Source organism: Equus przewalskii, chromosome 5 (genome assembly GCF_037783145.1).
Source record: "Equus przewalskii isolate Varuska chromosome 5, EquPr2, whole genome shotgun sequence".
NCBI lineage: Eukaryota > Metazoa > Chordata > Mammalia > Perissodactyla > Equidae > Equus > Equus przewalskii.
This window is the reverse complement of record NC_091835.1, coordinates 23,603,315-23,621,848: the sequence shown is the minus strand read 5'-3', so window position 1 is coordinate 23,621,848 and position 18,534 is coordinate 23,603,315. Positions and strand designations below refer to the sequence as shown.

General features: G+C 54.7%; 1 protein-coding gene across 10 annotated transcripts in view; it reads right to left on the bottom strand.

Moving 5' to 3' along the window:
• Positions 1 to 700: 700 nt before the first annotated feature.
• Positions 701 to 18,534, bottom strand: part of MLPH (melanophilin) — a 50,761-nt gene continuing 32,927 nt past the window's right edge. For 4 of the 10 annotated variants that reach the window (XM_070618674.1, XM_070618675.1, XM_070618679.1 and 1 more), the window contains 8 exons: positions 18,332 to 18,471; positions 10,173 to 10,358; positions 9,735 to 9,890; positions 8,204 to 8,296; positions 7,020 to 7,097; positions 5,397 to 5,454; positions 2,854 to 2,954; positions 701 to 1,142 (listed from right to left, as the gene is read on the bottom strand). In XM_070618674.1, the coding sequence (XP_070474775.1) occupies positions 1,116 to 1,142; positions 2,854 to 2,954; positions 5,397 to 5,454; positions 7,020 to 7,097; positions 8,204 to 8,296; positions 9,735 to 9,890; positions 10,173 to 10,358; positions 18,332 to 18,471 (839 nt within the window). In that variant the 3' untranslated portion in view covers positions 701 to 1,115. Of the gene's footprint in view, positions 1,143 to 2,853; positions 2,955 to 5,396; positions 5,455 to 7,019; positions 7,098 to 8,203; positions 8,297 to 9,734; positions 9,891 to 10,172; positions 10,359 to 13,724; positions 13,809 to 18,331; positions 18,472 to 18,534 lie in introns of all 10 variants that reach the window. The other 6 variants (XM_008530223.2, XM_008530224.2, XM_070618676.1 and 3 more) reach the window with 3 other exon arrangements.

The window sequence follows — 18,534 nt, the reverse complement described above, 5'->3', positions numbered from 1 at the left end:
AGGAGCTTCTGGTTCCAGGGGAGGCGGCCCCATACTCAGCATGGGCTGAAACATAATTGGAGGATGAAATGAAGGAGTCCCTGTGAAGGACACAGCCATGCTCAGTGAGGGGGAGATGCCATTACTGCTCCTGTGTTCAAAGGCAGCTCTGGAGGGTCCCGGGGGGCTGCCCTTGAAACTGGATGAGTCACGCAGACACCCAGAAATAACTCTGAATCCTAGACTGTCCCAGGTGGAGGAGAAGTTGGAGCTCATCTACGGAACTGATGGCAAGTGGCTGGCAATTATTGGCAATAATTGGTCCTGGCCCTCTGTCCTACTGGATCCACCGTAGTGAGAGGTACTGCCAAGTGGATCCCAGTCTTCCACCCGCCCATCTAGAGCTCCATCCACTGCCTTTCCCATCAGGTCCTCTGCACCTGCATCTGGGCATTGATCCACTGCTCACTTGCCACCATGTGTATGCTCTGCCCTTGACCACAGTGTAGTCTCTCCTGGTCTGTGAACCACAGGTGAACTCACAAACTGGTGTGTGCGTGGGGCGGGGGTTGCGGGGTCTATCCCTCCTTCATTTTTCAGCTGGTCATGAGTTCAGCCACTTGTCTGGATGCCCAATTTCCTTCTCCAATCACACCCGCACAGAAACACACACATCTACCCACGCTCCGATATACATAGTCAAGAATATAGAGACAGCAGGTACCATACTGAGTCATCCCTTTTCTGTTCCATTCATGAAAGCAACAGAAGAAAGCCAGCAGGGAAAGGGGTAAAAGTCCACATTGAAAAAGTTCTTCTGCGTGTCCTTCAAAAAGTTTAAACAATACCCTCCTAAAGGAAGGACCTATCGGCTTGGATGTTTCTCACGGATCAGAGCAGGCTGGCAGGAGAGGCCTTGGAAGTTGCCAGTGAACGTGGGGAGCAGCTGAAGGTCTGAGGACCGCTGTCATTTCGCAGCCAGGGCTCCATTACGGATGGGGATTCTCCTCGCTTCTCCACTGGACAGTTTGCAGTGGAAAGCGGAGGGCAGGTGGAGGGGTGCCATGGTCGTGGTGCAGGGAAAGAAAGGCCGGGGCTGCTCTGTCACGCTGTCCTGTTCTGACGAACGTCCCCCTTTAGGGCTGGTGGGTCATCACAGGTTTCTGTGAAGCATAAACACACATGCACACACAAGTGTGCATAGGTGGGTATGCACACAGATACACATACACACACACCGGCGTGCACAGAGGAACATACAAACACACAGGTGTGCACATGGGTAGACACGAACTTAGATGTATGGGTGTGCACACAGAAACACAAATGGGCACGTACAAACACAGACGAGTGCTCACAACGACACACACATACACAGGAGGCCACCCACACACATGTGGACGTGTTGGTCAGAAGGCACTGGTCAACCCCCTGGGGGGTTTTACTCAACCTCTCTCTGCCTCTGTTTCCCCAGCTATGAATTTGGGTCAGTGACACTGGCCCCCGTCAGCAGAGTCTGGATGGAAAGTATTGGACAATTTAAAGCTCTGAAACACAAGGAGGAATATTATGACCTGACAGCATTTATTTCCTCAAGTCCCCATTGGCAATTTCTTATTAATCGTCATCATTGGTCTGCTGTTGGAGATGGCCACACTCTGGCCACCGTCCAGATGGCCTCTTTCCGGGCTAAGGAGGGCCGTGTGGGGCGTCTCTGTCCCCCACCATTTCCCCTTACACATAGGTCCCCTCGTTTGTGGTGGCCTCACGATGGCTGTGTGGAATCCACGTGCCCCAGCTCCCTCTCTGTCACATGCAGCCATGAATGGTCTTATCCCTGTTTGTGTGCGTCTCTATTGTGAGATACTTTGATGTCCTTTTTAAAAATGGGGTTTATGGAAAGAATAAAGTGAACGCTCAGTCTTCCTGTACAGCCAATCCTCTGCTCAGACTCTCGTAACTGGTACGAAGGTGGCAGTGGCCAGGAGGCCAAGCGCTGGCGGGATGTGGGTGTGGGGAGCTGTGGGGTCAGGGGTGTTGGGACCTTGATCGTGGCCATGGAGCACCGAGTCATCATGCCCATCCCCAGAACATGGGAATGACTTGTGGTCCTTAGAGGTCAGCCTTTTTGAGCTGCCACCGCGCTGTGTTTTGCGAGGTGGCACTGCGTGGGAAAATCTGTTGCTTTCCACAGGCGCCTGTGCTGCTGGAAACACGAGGGTCTGTGGTGTCAGATGCACTTCTGCGGGGACCGAGGCCGCCACCATGCCTGGGGCAGCCTGATGCTTCCTGGGGTTTGGCAGGAGCCCAAGAAGCTCATTCTGCAGAGACCCCTCTCCTGTGGAGGACAGGGGACAGCCTTGACCCTGGCATCCACAGATGTGGTTTGGCTGGATCACCGTTATAGTGCTGGGTGGGCTGGTGGGAGAGCATCCTCACCGTCTCACAGACTGTCACACCTCTGAGGGTCCTCACTGTCTCACGGGCTGTCCCTCCCCCGAGCATCCTCACTGTCTCATGGACTGTCCCTCCCATCAGTGTCCTCACCATCTCATGGGCTGTCCCCCCCGGAGCATCCTCACTGTCTCCTGGACTGTCCCCCCCCGAGCATCCTCGTGTCTCATAGGCTGTCTGTCCCCTGAGCCTCCTCACTGTGTCATGGACTGTCCCCTCCCCGAGATCCACCCCCGGCTGAGCAGACACCCGTCATTGGTACACTCTGGTACCCTGAAGAAATGTTTTTGACTTTTGTTTACACCTTTGCCAAGTTCACTTTCTTACTTTCCCCAGTTTCTTGACTCTGAACCCTCACTAGCTATGTCCGTCTCATGGTCACGAGGTCTGAAGCCCCCTCGGGAAGGACACGCAGCTCACCGCGAAGCTGTGCCGGGTGGCGCCCCTCCTGCCGTTGGGGTTTCTCAGGGTCAGGGATCCGCGGTACACCGACTTCCGGTCCAAGGGGGCGTCGTCTTTGCCTATGGGGAGAGGGAAGGGGGTGCGTATTAATCCCGATCTTACCCCGAGCCAGTGTCTCCACCTCCTGAGAAATGTAAGAAGCAGCACAAAGGGCCGTCTCCCTTTCTGAGAAGTTTTCACAGCCTAGACTGTCTTTAACAAAGCATTTACGTTTTAGCAGTCGTGCAAATGAACAGGTCAGTCCGACTCTCTCTCCTCTGCTTTGGAGCGGCCGTTAAACTCCTGCCTCACTGCGGCCCCAGAGGCACTCCGATGGGCAAATCCAAAGCAACAGGAAATCCATCACTACTGTCGGTCGGTGTGGATCGGCTCCTTTCCTTTAGTTCCAGGACGTGACAACGGGCTGAGGGGTCTTTGGACTGTGACCGTCAGAATGGAGGGTCTCTCCTCAGGGCTTTGGATGTGAACTTGGGGCATCTGGCCTCAAATCCTAGTCAACTGTGTTCATGGTCAAGGTGAGCAAACTGCAAAGGGTAAGGCAGAAGCAGCCTTTTCTGTGCTTTGTGGATCTCAGGCCAGCCCTGCCTGACACACGGCGCCTGCTCCCGGGGCTGTGACACAGGGCACCTGCTCCAGGGGTGTGACACATAGCGCCTGCTCCTGAGGGTGTGCTGGAGCACATCTCCTTTCTTCCCAACTCTGCATTCAGTGACATCACAGGGGTGTCTTCAAACCAGCCATAGAGAAAGTTATTTGCACCACGGAAATTGGCAAATGCCACAAATCAGGGCTTTGTGGTTTTTTTTTTGAGAGCTGGCTGGCCAGCCTCCCGTCGTCTCTCGCTTCATTTTAGGCAGGGTATGTTCTGCCTGGCCTTGCTGTCTGTCCCTGCTCCAGGACCAACTCCGCTGAGGGAATTGCTAAACCAGGGATCACAACCACCGAGCAGTGAGGACACACGTGGCCCTTCCCTGCTTCCCTGCTTCACTGGAGGGGTGTGTGAGGACCTGCCCGCGTGGGGCTGACCTCTGGCAGACCCGGGGAGAGACTGCCTCGGCCCCCCTGAGGCTGGTCAGGGGGCAGGAGAGACAGGTGATGGGCTGGAGGTCTCGGCCGTGCTGTTTGGACCCTGAAATGCCCATGAGCTCAGGGGTCTGGCGGTGAAGTACTGGCCTCGGACTGGACAAAACCAGTCGGAGAGCAGCTGGAGGAGCCCACCCTTGCTCTCTTGCTGTAAACACGAGCCTCCTTGTGGACTTTAGCCACGAGACCTGCAGGAAACTCCCCTCTGGGGTCAGCATGTGGTACTCCACAAGTCCCCACTGCCCCTCAGCAGGAGGTCTCTCTGGCAAAGCCGCCCACCTAGTTGATGGCTCTGGACCAGGGATTCCCCTCAAAGGGCCTCGGGCACCAGCTCTGTCCCTGGACCGACCTGCACGTGTGCTGGGAGCTCTGGGGTGCGGAGAGGGCGCTGGCATGGAGGAGCGTGGAAACGGGGATGTGCAAAGACGAACCACGTGCCCAGAGGAGGGGGGGGTGACCTCCAGGGGGAGGCGTAGTGCTTGGCCTGGCAGGACTTTAAGAGGCAGAGGTGGGTGGGAAAGGGAGCGAGGTGCGTTCAGGACAGAAAGTGCGGCCCAGGCCAAGGTACAGAGGCCTGTGGTCGCCTGGAGCACTCTGAAATCAAAGTCTGCGCCAGAAATGCGTGTTGTCCGATGGGAAGGAAAGAGCACCCATGGGCAGGTGGACCAGGAGGCAGGTGGGCTCCGGTGTGTGGCAAACAGTGCAAGTCTATGCTAAGAAATCCCACTTGCTTCTTCAAGAAATTGGGAGCCAACGATTGTTTGTGAGCAGAGGAGGGATGTGAAGAGAGCTCCCTGTTGGGTCCCTGGCTGTGGTGGAGTTGGAATGAGGGGGTGATGAGGACAAAGCTCGGACGCAAGGATAACAGCAGACACCACGATGGCGTAAGGGCCTGAACTAGTTCAACGGTGGAGAGACTGACTCTGAACTGGGAATGCGGCCCCTTCCCTCTGGTGACCTGCGGCCGGCCTGCAAGGTGAGCAGTGGACCAGCACAAATGCCCCGACAGCCCGGCCTTGTGCTGTGGAGGTAGCCGGGCCTTACACCCTGTCCGTCTAGGACAAGGTTGATATCCTTGTCACCATCAAGGAAGGCTCGATCATGTTCTGTGCTTTGTGTAAGAAGGTTGGGAGCTGTGCACCGTATTTGGACAACTTACATGGAAAAATAGGGAAAATGCACCCCAAACCCCACCACTTTTGGGTGCCTACAGCAGCAAAGTCCTGTCATCTGGGACGCCGATTGCTGGAACGGTCCCTGAGGGTGGCTGGGGAGGCACCGGGAGTGAGGATGTCAGGGGCATAAGGTGCTGCATCCCACAGATTACACATGTAGAAATACAGAGCCCTGACTGGCCATTTGCACGCCCCTGAGCTCATCTCCCGGCCGTGCGGGTGAGGGAAGCAGCCGACTCTTACCTTGACTTTTGGGGGAATTACTGAACTTCTTCTTCAGCAGAAAGGGTACAGCCACGACCTGGAAGAGAGATGTCTCTGGGCTTCAGCACATGGTTGTAATTTTTAGGAACACTGGGAGCTGATTTGGGACTTCTCATTCTTCTAGATTCTAACTAATCAGGTCAACCATCTTCCATTCTTTGGCACTATCTGAACTTTAACAATATTAAAATGCGTGTTATCAATCAATTAAACACCAAATGCCAGAATACAAAAGAGAAGCTTAGCTTTCAGAGAACTGCCGACTTTGGGTGGTACAGCGGAGAGAGGACACATTTCAGCCCGGCAGACGTGGGTTCAAATCCTAACGCCACCCCCTCCTATCAGGACACGGAGGGTTTCCATATCCTCTCCGAACTCAGGCTCCTCATCTGGAAAATGGGCCAGAAGCCCCCTTACAGGGATGTTGGAAGATTAATTGTACCTAACACAATTTCCAGCTCCCCCCGGCCGTTGGTCCCCACGCCGTCCTTCCTTCTCCCTTTTCTATTAACTACTTCTCTACGCTGGGATCATTCATTCTCTTCTGCCTGGCTCCTTTTGTGGGCTGTACCTGGACGCCAGCTGCTGGGCCTCCCGGGACAAGTCAGGGAGCACCATGGCCTCAAGGAGAGGGTGGGAGGTCCGATCAGCAGACCCCTCTGTCACTTACGGTCTGTGCGATCTTGATCAGGCACACCTATCTCCCTGAGTCTCAGTTTGTCATCAGTGCAACAGGGTTAATATCAGTGCCTGTTTACCAGGTTTTATAAAAATCAAATGGAGGGGTGGGGGAAAAATACTGTTTTTAACTGTAAAGAGCTATCTAACATTGTTCTGATCAGCAAAAGTGGTGAGATGTTTGTTACGGCTCCTGGGGGACATCAGGAAGGATGTGGAGTAGAAGCCACTCATTCTGGGGCCCTGGGAACGGCACCAACAACCCCACCCCCAACCACGCCACCTTCACCCAGATCTCACTCCCTCCAGGCCGGCTCTTTCCCTGTGCCACCACAGCTGTTAGTGCTGCCACCATCTTCCTGATTGGCAGGCTGTGAAGGTTTCTGCCCACACCTCCCCACATTCCCGTGCCATTTTGTGCACATTAGCTCCAGATGCTTTCACAGCCACAGCCAGCACCTGAGTCTCCTAGCTGGAGGCCTGTCCCGAGGCCGCTGGAGCCTGCTGTGCCTGCACAGGGAAGAGTAGAAGAGCCTGGAAATGTATGTTGTTGGTGACTGCTGGGCGTGGAGGGGTAAATGCACCAGCTACCTGGCGCCTGAACAGGATGACTCCTCGGTGACACACTGTCTCCAGAGATCTGTGTCACCCTGAGCCAGTTACCCTGCACGGGGTTTGCTGAGGTCGGATGCTTGCCTGCCTCCCTCCCTCTCTGCCCACTTTCCCACTCTCCTGCTGGGTTTTCCTGAGTTTTCCCAGCAAACTCTTCGGCACCATCCGTCGTCTCAGTGTGCGCCTCGGAGGATCCCAACCTGCGGGACTCGCCAAGTTCCCACCTCTCCACGGACCTGTCGTGCTTCTGGAAAAGCTGTGCGCCTGCTACTCTTTGTCCAGCCTCTGGAGGTTGGATGGAACAACACGTACCTTGACCTCTTCCAATGGGTCTGCATTTGGATCCTTAGGACTCTGGCCAGTTTTCCCAACAAGCCGGGGAAGAAATATCTGGAGGACAAGGAGGAAGCCTGCATATTATTACTGCCTCGTTCGATCTCCAGCCACAGGATGCACCAGCAGCACATCAGGATGGACGTTCTCTTTAAATACTTGGTCAGGAATGCTGGGAAGGCATGTTAGCCCTCCCCAAACACCCCTCCAACGCTCTCCAGGGCTGCCATGCTTAGCAAATTGAACTCCAGAAAGCCCAGTTAGCTCCGAATTTCAGATAAATGACAAATAATCTTTTAGTGTAACTTCGTCCCAAATGTTGCACGAGATATTCTTAGACTAGGAAATTACTTGTCGCTAATCCGAAATTCAAATTTAACTGGGCGTCCTCTATTTTACCTGGCAACCCTATCTGGGAGTCCCCCTGGAGCATCTTTCATTTTTCTGCCCAATTTCCTTACACAGCTGATTTCATCTGCAGATCCCGACTTGAGTCAGGAGAGAAGGACGTTGGGCTCAGATCTCTGTGGTCGGGGCAGACCCCTTCCCATGACTTTCCCCAGCCATCTACTCTAGTCACACCCGTCTTAGCCACACATGGCTGCTTATCGAGCCTGCCAACATGAGGTGTTATCACTCAGGTTTCTTTTTTTTTTGCATGGAATGATTCACCCTGGGCTAATATATGCTGCCAATCTTCCTCCTTTTGTTTTTTCCTCCTCAAAGCCCCAGTGCCTGGTTGTGTATCCTAGTTGTGAGTTCCAGTTCTTCTATGTAGGCTGCCACCACAGCATGGCTACTGACAGACGGGTGGTGTGGTTCCACACCCGGGAAACAAACCCAGGCCACCAAAGGGGTGAGCGCCAAACTTTAACCACCAGGCCATCAGGTGGCTTCTTTTGGACTTTACTGTGTATGCATGTGTGCACGTGGGTGTGTTTCAAATTCTCACAGTAGGAGCAGAGGGTCCCCTCATAAAGTGCCTTTTTCAGTTAGAAACCACCACAAGTTCACTGATCGGCTTTTAGGAAACCAAGACTGCAGTTCCAGGAGAAAGGAGGCGGCCGGCCCAGGGCCCCTGGTTTCAGGCCCTCAGGGCAGCCTTGCGCTCCTGGCTGGGTCTCGGGGCACAACCTCCCCTGGTCTGTGGCCCCACCACTCACCGGGAGGTTGGACTTCCTCCGCGGCTTTCCCGAGGGCCTGACCGTGAGCCCTGCTGCCTGCAAGGCTGCGATCCTGGACTCAATATCCGAAACCTAGGGGAACAACAGATAGACAGGTGTCACCCGATGTGCCATCTCAAAGTCACAGGATGGAAAGAGCAGCTGCCCCGGTTCACCCATTTTCTTATGTTTTCCCTTAAGACTGGGGTCCCAACCAGACGTGCTTCCTGGGGGTCTCATTTTCATTCATCTTCCATGGCTGTCGGGGAGGGGGCTGGGTATGCCTTGAAGGTCACCCCCAGGCTGGAGGAGAGGGGGCTGTATTCATTTTCTGGAGGTGCATGGAAGTCTGGCTCCCATCAGGGATGGAAGAAGGGGTAGTGACTAGGAGAGAGTTGGAGGAGGAAGCTTGTGGAAACAAGCTAGGTCCCATCACCCTGCTCAGATCCCTCCAATGGCTCCCTGAATTCTCCAATGGCTCTTGGGGCTCTCTGGAATCTGCCCTCCTCTCAGACCTGCCTCCCACACTCTCCCCTGGACTTCTTCTGCTCCAGTTTCAGAGTTTCACTGCTGATTCCTGAACATGCCAAGTTCTGCACCACCCCAGGGCCTTTGCATGTGCTGCCTCCTCATAACGTCCCTTCCTGACCACCTTGTCTAAGCAGCCCACTCTGAACTCCCTCCTAGGTTACCCTCACTTCCTGTCTTCACAGCTCTCTTCATGAACTGAAATGATCTCCTTGGTCTTTGGTTTGCTGTCTATCTCCTCCCACTAAAAATGTAAGCTCCAGGAAGGTAGGGCTCAGGCTAAGACATCCACATCTATTGTGTCCTACATAAGGCCTGCCATATTCCAGGAGTTTGAAAATTGTTTGCCAGGCAAGACGGAATACATGAATGCAGAGTCTTCAGGCTGGCTCACTCCCTGGCACATGCATGGCTCTGGGCACAGGTCCCTCCCTCCTTGAGGATGGATGGGCACTTGCTGATGAGCTGAGGAACGAGAGCGGGCAGTGAGTGCTGGCCCTCCCGCAGTCTTAAGGGCAGACCGTGTCTTCTCTGTGGGCCCCCGGGGGGAGGGCGGAGCAGATTCCTCTCCTTGGCTGTCCCTGGGAGGCCCTGGCTCTGTCCTTTGACCCTGGTCCACTGTTAACACAGCCCTCACCGAAACTGAAGCCCTGAACCCAGGCTGGGGCTCATAAGGTGACCCTTGGCTCAGAGCCTATTCCCGGGCCCTCGGGCTTTCTAAACTCTAAACCTGTTTCTGGAGAAGCCCCTCCCCATGGGACAGCATCTTTCTCCAGTAGCTGAAAACTGTGTCTGCTCCTCACCAAGGCAAAGGGGAAAAGGGCAGGGGTGGGGATGGGGTGGGAACAGGCGACTCCCCCAGAGCCCCTAGGCTCCCACCCTGGAGCCAAGGGCATGGGCTGTCTGAGAGCCTTTCAGGGGACCGTCCACTGTTGCCAAACCTTCGGGGCCCACCACTGTCTATCCTGGGGAACCACCTGCTCCCTGGGGCGCCTGGGGCTACCTCACTCTCTGCCTGCTGGACCTCGGAGGCCGTCACGGCCACTCTGTCCTCCAGCTCTGACAGCTCCTCGTCCGTGGTCCTGCTGGGCTGCACGGGGTCCTGAGGGCCCCAGGGGGTTGTTTCCTGGCTGTACGTTTGTCCTGCAGCTGCGCACACCTGGGAAAGGGAAGCACGGAAGGTGACCGCCAGCAGGAGACGCGGCGCTCTCTCCAATGTGGGTCCCAGCCTCACGATGCTCTTTTCTCTGAACTCCTGGAGCTAGTCGGCTGGCTGGTCAGCCACCGTGTGGGTCTCGTTGAGGCCTGTCAGTGTCCACGGGGGTTGGCTGCCTGCCCCGGGGCGGGCTGGTGACCCAGTTACAAACCGCTGGCCAGGGCGACTGTTGATCCCCGGCCCTACCTCTGCCTGTGTCCTGCTGAGACTGCTCGGTGGCCTCACCTCTGTGGCCGCCCATGGGAGGTCCTCAGTGGATGTGCTCCCCTCCAGCTCTGCCCCTTCATCCTTGCCCTCCTCCTCCTCGGACGAGGTCCCCTGGTCACTGACGTGGCTGGTCAACTCCTCCAGCTTTCTCTTTAGGGTCACCTCTTCTATGTCGGCGTCTGTGGGCTCGCTGGCAGCTAGACCCTGAAATGAGTGGATCTGCCTTTAGCTGGGCATCTGCAAGCAGCGCACTCAGAGGCAGGACTCTGGGAGGCGTCCTGTCCCCGAGCACACCCGACGCTCCTGCTGGAGCTGCGGCCTCCATCCATTCTCCACATGAGCTTGCCCAAAGTGCCTGTGCTGGGGCCGGTCTCGGCCACAGAGAACCAGCTCTGCAGGCTGGGCCATCCTGGTGATCCTGACCACACCCGGGGCTCTCAAGATCCACCATTTTTGAACAAGACCTTGAGCTTTCCTTATTGGACATTCTTATAATGGGAGGACAATTCTTCCCTCTGCCTGTAAATCGGGTCCCCAAGCATTTCCTAGAGTTCTAGCACCTCTAAGGTGCCAAACCAGGACCACAGGCCCTGGACTGTTTGCATCTGGCCAGTTGGGTCTGACGGGGTGTTGACGGCTCAGGTCTCCGAGTTCTCTCCGCCCTATCCCGGTGTTGAGACTGAAGCACACCACGGCCCAGTGACCTCAGCCCCTCCTAGAAATGCTGCACCACCTGCGGTCTCTGGGGTGTGCCCTGAACTTGCATAATGACAATGGCATTCAGGGCCACCGCTCACCGTGTGTCCACGCACGCCAGGCACTGTGCCCATGGTCTCTCGCATGAATGAGCCTCATGTTGGCTTTGCACCAGGGCTGACGCTCCTAGACACTGGCTCGAAGCAGACTGAGAACCACCCACAGAAACAATGTATTTGTGACTTTTGGAAAACCGTAGACAAAGTTGTGAGAACACAGCGGTGATGTCCTCCATGACACAGCGGGAGACATGCTTCACCACAGATCCCTGCTCGAATCTAGAGCCATGAGATTTTGTCTCCCTGGGGGAACTTGTCCCCTGGTCTTAGACAAGGGTTAGATTAATTTAAAGTCTATTTATTGGCCTTGGTTAGTAACAAACTCAGAGCAAAAGTGAGAGCTCATCTCTGGCAAGTCTCCCAGGCCAGATGGGAGCTCTTTTCCAGTGTTGTATTCTTTCATCATAATTTTTGTAGGTGGTATCATAACTTCAGCTGGAGTTGGAGCATAAACAGGGGCTGGAAAGCAGGGAATGAACAGACAAGAAAACACCTGCTAGGGGCTAGGAGTCCCTCCTGTATTCCGGGCTGTTACCCTTATTCCTCGGGCTGGGGGCGCAGGCATGGAGCCCCTAATTCCTCCGCCCAGGGTCACTCATTAAGAAGCAGAGCAGGCATGCACTGTGGTCAGCTCCAGTGGCCATGCCCTTTCCACACTCCGGCCAGCAGTTCACTGGGCAGCTATGTCTGCTGTGGACACAAGCCTATGTGAAGGAATTTAGCGCATTGGCTCTAAGAACTGACCAGAACTTACGCGATAAAAACAGAAAAATTATCCCAATCGCCTTTTACAGCCAAAACAATGTTACAGTGGGTGATGAGATGAAAACATCCCCCAACACAGCTGAGGGCAGTTCCATCCTTGAAAGCTCACTCAGGCCCCAAATCCTGGCGTCACCTGCCTCCTCTCTCTCTCGTCCTGAATGCTCATTCCTGTTGGCTCTGCCTTGAAAAGGTCCACACATGCCAGCTCGCATTACGTCCGCTGCCCGGCATGGTTCACTCTCCACCTTCTGCATCCTGGACATCCCAACAGCCTCCTACTTGTCTTCCCTGTTTCCACAGCCTCTTCTCAGTATAAAAGGCAGAGCGATTCTCGACAGTCCGCCAGTAACAGCTCTCCTCACTCAGGCCTCCCCATCCCTCCCAGAGAAACAGGCAGAGCCCCAGCAGTGGCCTCAGAGGGGTCTGGTCTCCTCCCCTCCCGCCACCCCGCCTCCTGCCTGCCGGTCCCACCTCACTGTACAAGTGCACCCCCTCCGCCTGGGGCGCTCCATCCCAGCGCCGAGGGACCGCTCCTGCACCTCCCCAGCTCTGTGTGGGGATGCGCCTCTCAGTGAGGTACCCCTCACCCTGCCCCACTCATCCCCCGTCCTCGATTTTTTTTCTCTACCTTCCTCCACTTCTGGCCTACGATTGGGTGCTTACTGCCTGGAGACTGGGAGGCGAGCCCCCTGAGGCCATGTGTCCTGTCTGTGTCCTTCACTGCTGTCCTCCCAGCCCGGAAACCAGCGCCTGGCATGAGGAAGCACCTGGACGTCTGCTGGCTCCTCCCAGGTGACAGATCACGCGTCAACTTAATAACAGAGCGACCGAGACAGAGAGTCCACTCATTCGTCTGTTCATTCATTCACTCATTCGTTGCCTTTCAAGGCTTCCTCTGGCCCACAAGGCAGAGTTTAGAGTGGAGGTGAGGGCTCCACTAGGACTCCCCCACGAGAACGTGAAGCCCTCCTCATCACCCCTTTCTTTCACCCCGTTGATGCTGCAGCGCTGATGGAAGGAGAGGCTTCACCACCAGGAAGCTACTCACACCCATGGTCCCGTTGGACCAGCTTCCGTCCCCCTCGGCCCCCGAGTGCTCCTGGCAAGTGGATGGCAGTGTTCACCATCACTGAATTTTTTATGTGAATGAACCTAAGACAGACCCCCAGGCCTCACAGAAAGGAAGCCCAGGGCCCCGCTGGGGAGAGCTGATAAGGAAGCCACACATTTATCTGGGAAGCTCCTCTACGAGATCCCAATTTTCTGATGAGGCTCAGAAATTGAATCTCCTCAGAGGCCCTGACAGGCGGAGAGAATCATGGTGACGTTCAGTGGGCACGTTCTCTTGGGTATGATGGGAACAAAATTTTCTCCCAGAGCAAGTGGGACTGAGAAACTGCGGAGTCCCTGGGAGAAATGGGAGCCTGAGGGGTGGAGTGGAGACCAATGACTGTTGTTAGAAGCAGGTATTGTCTCTACCTTGTAAGTAAATAAATTCACGCGTGCAGACGCACGCACACATGTCCAACACGTATGTATGTATACAAACATATGATAACGTGTATGTGTGACAGCAACTGGCCAGCATGACAGGATACAGCCGGGGAGACCAAGCCATCCAGGGTTGAGCCCTAAAAGTCCTATGTCCTTGGAACCCCTTGATCCTGGGCAAACTGGGATGTTGATCACCGTGGTGATGCTGGAGGGGGAAGCCCACTACCCCATGGTGGAGAACCTTACTGTGCCCAAGGCTTCTTGGGGGTCCAGACCCTGCCTGGTCCTGGACGGGGCAGATGACCCCAGTCGGGATGTGCGGCAGAAACCTGCCCGGCTCTCTGAGCACCACACATGAAGCTTGAATTTACAATCTGGGAAACCTCCAGACATTCTTCCCTGCAAAGCCGGTGTGGGTGCCTCAACCCTCCTGACGAAGGGGCTTGGGAGCCCTTTCTCCCTGCCTGGCTGGGACCTGCCTGGCCCTGGGCATTACCTTGGCCTCGGGAGGCACGACTATGTTCTCCAGGTGGGTCAGCAGGCGTTCCACGGCTAACATGCGCTCATTCAGCTCAAAGATCTGCAGCAGAGGGAGAGAAACAGTGGGGGGAGGACGCAGCCCCCTCCCACCAGCAGGACCTGCACCCGCCACCTCAGAAGCTCCAAGTTCCCAAGCAGTGGAAGGAAAGGTAAGGCCACTGTCCATGACGTAACCTGGGAAGGGTGACCGTGAAGCCCACTTTCCATCACCAAGGGTCTGGAACACCAAGCAGAAGCTGGGAGAAGTACCAGAAGGGGGGGTTTGGGGGGTGGATGAATAAAGCGGGAGAGGTGACAAATTCAGCCAGACGAGGAAGCTGATCTGAAAGGCCTATGACGTGTCATTACTGTGGGGCAGCTATTGTCACTGCCATCGTGATCGGCACAGGAAGGCATGAATTAAGCCACGTTGATCAAACTAAAAGTCATTAGCTGGCGGGAGCCTTGGATCATTGTGGGCCAGGAAGCATGCCAGGTGACGACCGAAAGTCACTCAAGGTACAACTTCCTGCCCATCCCTTGAGTCACCAGACTCTTGAGTCACCAGAGTCTATCAGCTCCCAGACTGGGACATGAGAAAATCAATTCTTCAGTTTTCTTCCAAGCCCAGCAGATGCCTCTCTCCTGCCATTATGTCGTTTGCGGCTCACCTTGTTTTAAAAGGGAGATGGCACGTGCAGGGCGCTAAGATGCTCTTGCATTGTCTGGTAGATAATTAGTTTGATCTTCACAGTGCCAAGGGCCTTGAGTGGGCAAATCTGCCTGAAGAAGGACATAAACTGAGAAACGTCAACACGAGGGTTCGGGTGGGGAGTGGCTCTCGGCCCTCGCCTTGAGTGGCTGCTGGTAATTGAGGTCTGCTGTGGTCACACCCGGCGTCCACAGAGGCAGCGATCAATACCTCCAGGAAGAGAGGTCCCCAGACAGCGTTTGTGTCCCCGAGGGGCACCTTGTGCGTAGGACATGTGCCACTTCAGACTTGGAGACGAAGAGCCTGACCCGACCAGTGCTCTACACCGTCCTTGTGAAATGTCACCTCCAGAGTAAAAAGGAAAGAAAAACCTCCCACGATGGGAACCTGGGACATTCTCTTCTGGGGTAGGAGGAGGGGCAGGAACTGGGTGCAGCAAGAAGCCAAGGAGAGGCCAGCAGGCATGGGGCCGGGAGGTGAGCTAGGGGCTCAGTGCTGCTGTGTGGCTGCAGCAGGCTCTCTGCCTCCAAGGCAGCAGGGACCCGATAGATATTACATGACCCTGGTTTTCCACCCTTTCTTGAGAGCCGCTGGCCTCTTTCAGACACCTGCATGGAACACCTGCTTCTTAGGTGCTCATAAGCAGCCCTCACAAAGCTGGTTGTGCCCTTCCCCCTTCTCCCTAACGGGCCACCTGCTCTGGCAGCGGCGTCTGACCCGGTGTGAGCTCCGACGGACGGTCAGGATTACCACGTTAACTCAGACATGACCGACGTAAACTCGGTATGGAGTCCAGGTGCTCTCAATGCGTAGGCAACATAACCAAAACTTACAATTTGCAAACACAATGCAGACACAGGCCATGGGTTAAAATGAACGGCTGTCACTTGGCACCGGTGAGCCTCTTATGGGGAAACCAAGTCAGTGTCTGCAGCCTGAGAACAGCATGGATGGCCTTGCAGCAGCTCTTGGGAGTGGAGGTCTCACCCCCCCACCACGGGGGTCAGAGGTGCATGCCAGTGCTCGGCTCCCTGTCACCCTCCTCGATCTCAGACCCAAGGAAGCGTCCTTCGTACCGCATGCTGTGCTGTCTTGGGCCTTCTCTTGGCAGGAGCCATTCTTTACAGAAAGTCTTTCCCAAATATCCTCATCAGAAAGCCCTAACCATGAGTGGAAATGCAGAGAGGGGCCACAGTTAACAGGAGGGCCATCCAGATGCACCCCAATAAAACGTTACTCTGGAGAACTCTCGGCCCCCAGGGATGGCCGTGAGTCCTGGGCTCAGAAGCACTGCTCTGTGGGGTGGGTAGATGCATGGGTGCCTCCCGGACCCTGCAGTGGCCCCTTCATGGAGACCCTTTAGGATCTGCCCGGGGCTTTCCCTGACGCAGGGAGCACTGCTGCATTCGGAGGCTGCTCTTTACACCGCCCAGTTCCCTTTACATAAAGACGCAGGGGACCCGTTCCAGGTGAAATGTTCGTCTAAGTAAATAAATTTACTAGAAATAAATAAAGAAAGAGAATTCCAGAGACAAGACACAAAGATGAAATAGAGGTTCATTCAAAGAGGCATAAAGGAAGACACTGGTACCAGGAGAGCCCAATCCGGGGTACAGATTTTCCTGAAAGTTATCGAAGTTGCTAAATTGAAAACTTACTGAAAATAGACAATTTGATTCTCGTTTTTGTCCCACAGTCTTCTGACTGGGGAACTTGGAGCTCCTCTGCTTGCTGTGGTTCTGCCACCCGGGGAGGGCTCTATCCTGGGGTGGGCTCCAACCTGACCACACTGGGGAAGTCTCCATCCTGGGGAGGCTCCATCCTGACCACACTGGCTCTCCACCACTGTCCTCCAGCCCCCTTAGAGGTCAGGCCAGTCACTCCCTGGTCTGAATCAAAGGGCACTTCCTTGCATCAGCATCTTCCTCGCTAGGAGGGTAACTGACTTGTGCTTCTTTCAGAGATGGAGGTCGGGTGCAGGAGGAACTTCCAGCCCCAGGTCGTGGGATGCTTCTAGGTGACATTACAGGAAAGAGTCAGCTGTGCCTGAGGGCACTGACTCTGGAGAGGAGAGATGCCGAGTTTAAAAGCTGCATGTTTTGGCCCCACTGACAGTTTTGCCCAATTTTAGAACAAAAAATTTACTCTATTCCCCAAAAAGCCATGCAAAGAAAGACTCCTTCAAAGTGTTGTGCTCATTTTCGGCCGACGAGACTGAGGTTGGGAGGGCCCTAACATCTTGTGCGTGAGCGTGGACTGAGGAGAGGCCCACGCCCGCCTCCTTCCCCACCCGCGAAGGTCCAGCCCTTGCAGACAGTGTTAGAACAGATCCGCTGGCGCGCAGGCAGTGGGTGGCAGAGCGCTCCAGGAAGGCCCGGCCTGCTGGGAGGTGCTACATGTTGCTCGATGTCCCTGGGCAGCGCTGGTCTAGCGACTCCACAATTGAGCCCGAGGTCCTGGAAACAGTTGCTTGCAGAACCAGGCAACGCTCCTCCCAGGTCATCTCCGTACAGAGAGAGGGTAAGGGGTGCGGATGGCCCAAGACCCTTGCAGAAGAGCCCCTCCCAGCTCTGGCCCCCTCGCCTGCCCCTCTGGTCCCCTGCTCCTCGTGTCTGGGGCTTGAATGGCAACCACCACAACCACACGTGCACCATCCATCTGCCTTTCCTGAATGTGTTCAATGCTTGGTTAGTCTTTCCACCTGACAGCCCAGAACTCAGCCTATGGGTTCCCCAAAGGGAAGCTCCACAGATGCATCCTCCACCCAAATCTCCCAGGAGGTGGTCCCAGGAGGAGCTCTGGGCCATATGTCAGTGTGCAGACGAAGCTGGACCTGCATCAATCCTGGTTCCTGAAAATGTGCCAGAGACCAACCTTGGCACAGCCACGGTTCTGGATCCATCCAGAGCAGGGTCCACTCGCCCTCCTCCTGGTGTTGTACCTCCAGACTCATCAGCTATGAAACGGCCCCAACCCAGCGATTCCATCCACAGGCGTCAAGGTCCCATCAGACTTCCGTGAGACTGTGTTCACCGAGTGATCACGATGTTCTCGTCTAAAACATCACTGCCCTTCCCCCAGGAAAAGGCGCTTACGCAAATTTAAATCAATTGTGAACAGCATCACGGCTTAAATTCAATGAAGGGAACCTGTGGTACTCAAGGGAACCTTGTGATGCGTTATTTCATAAATCAGTGTTTACAGCGTGCATGATTCTCACTACCGTAACAGGCATTAAACATTCTAAGTTGAAATTTCTTAAAACCCATATAAAGCCGGATAAGGGTATAAAATAACTGATAGATTATTCCCTCTTTTGTAAAAGGCATAATACTTGACAGAGTATAAAATATCTATTTTCACCAAAAGGAATGAAGTATTGATTATAGGCTATAATATGGATAAGCCTCAAAAACATATACTGAGTGAAAGAAGCCAGATGCAAAAGGTCACATATGGTACGATTCCATTTATATGAAAAGTCCAGAATGGGCAAATCCACAGACGGAGGTGGTAGGTGGTTGCCAGGGGCTGGGGGGAGGTTGGGAGCAAATGCCTAATGAGTATGGTTTTCCTTTAGGGTGACAGAGATGTTTTGGAACCAGACAGATGTGATGGTTGCACAGCACTGTGAACGTACTCAATGTGACTGAACTGTTCACTTTAAAATGGTTAATTTTAGGTTATGTGAATTTTGCTTCCATAGAAAAATGTGCATTTTGATGACAGCTCCTATCTCCGTTAAGTAGGTGTGTGCAATCCCATAGTTTTAAAATATGGAAAGATTTAACTTTTCTTTTACGACCTGGTGTTAAGGTAAGAAGGTTCCACCCAAAGAAGCCACAAGGATGCATTCTTCCAGGCCCCCTTACCTGGCTCTCAGACGGAGTCCGGCCCCTGCGTGTGGACCTGTGGGAGGCCCCCCTGTGAGCTCGGACGCTCTCTTCATCGGAGGTGTCCACATCGGCCAGGTACTGGGATGGGAGCTGCCGATTCTCGGTGACGTTCGCCCCTTCGGAGGAAGAGCACGTTTGAATTATCGGAGTGAAACGCTGAAAGCCAACGGATGTGTTGT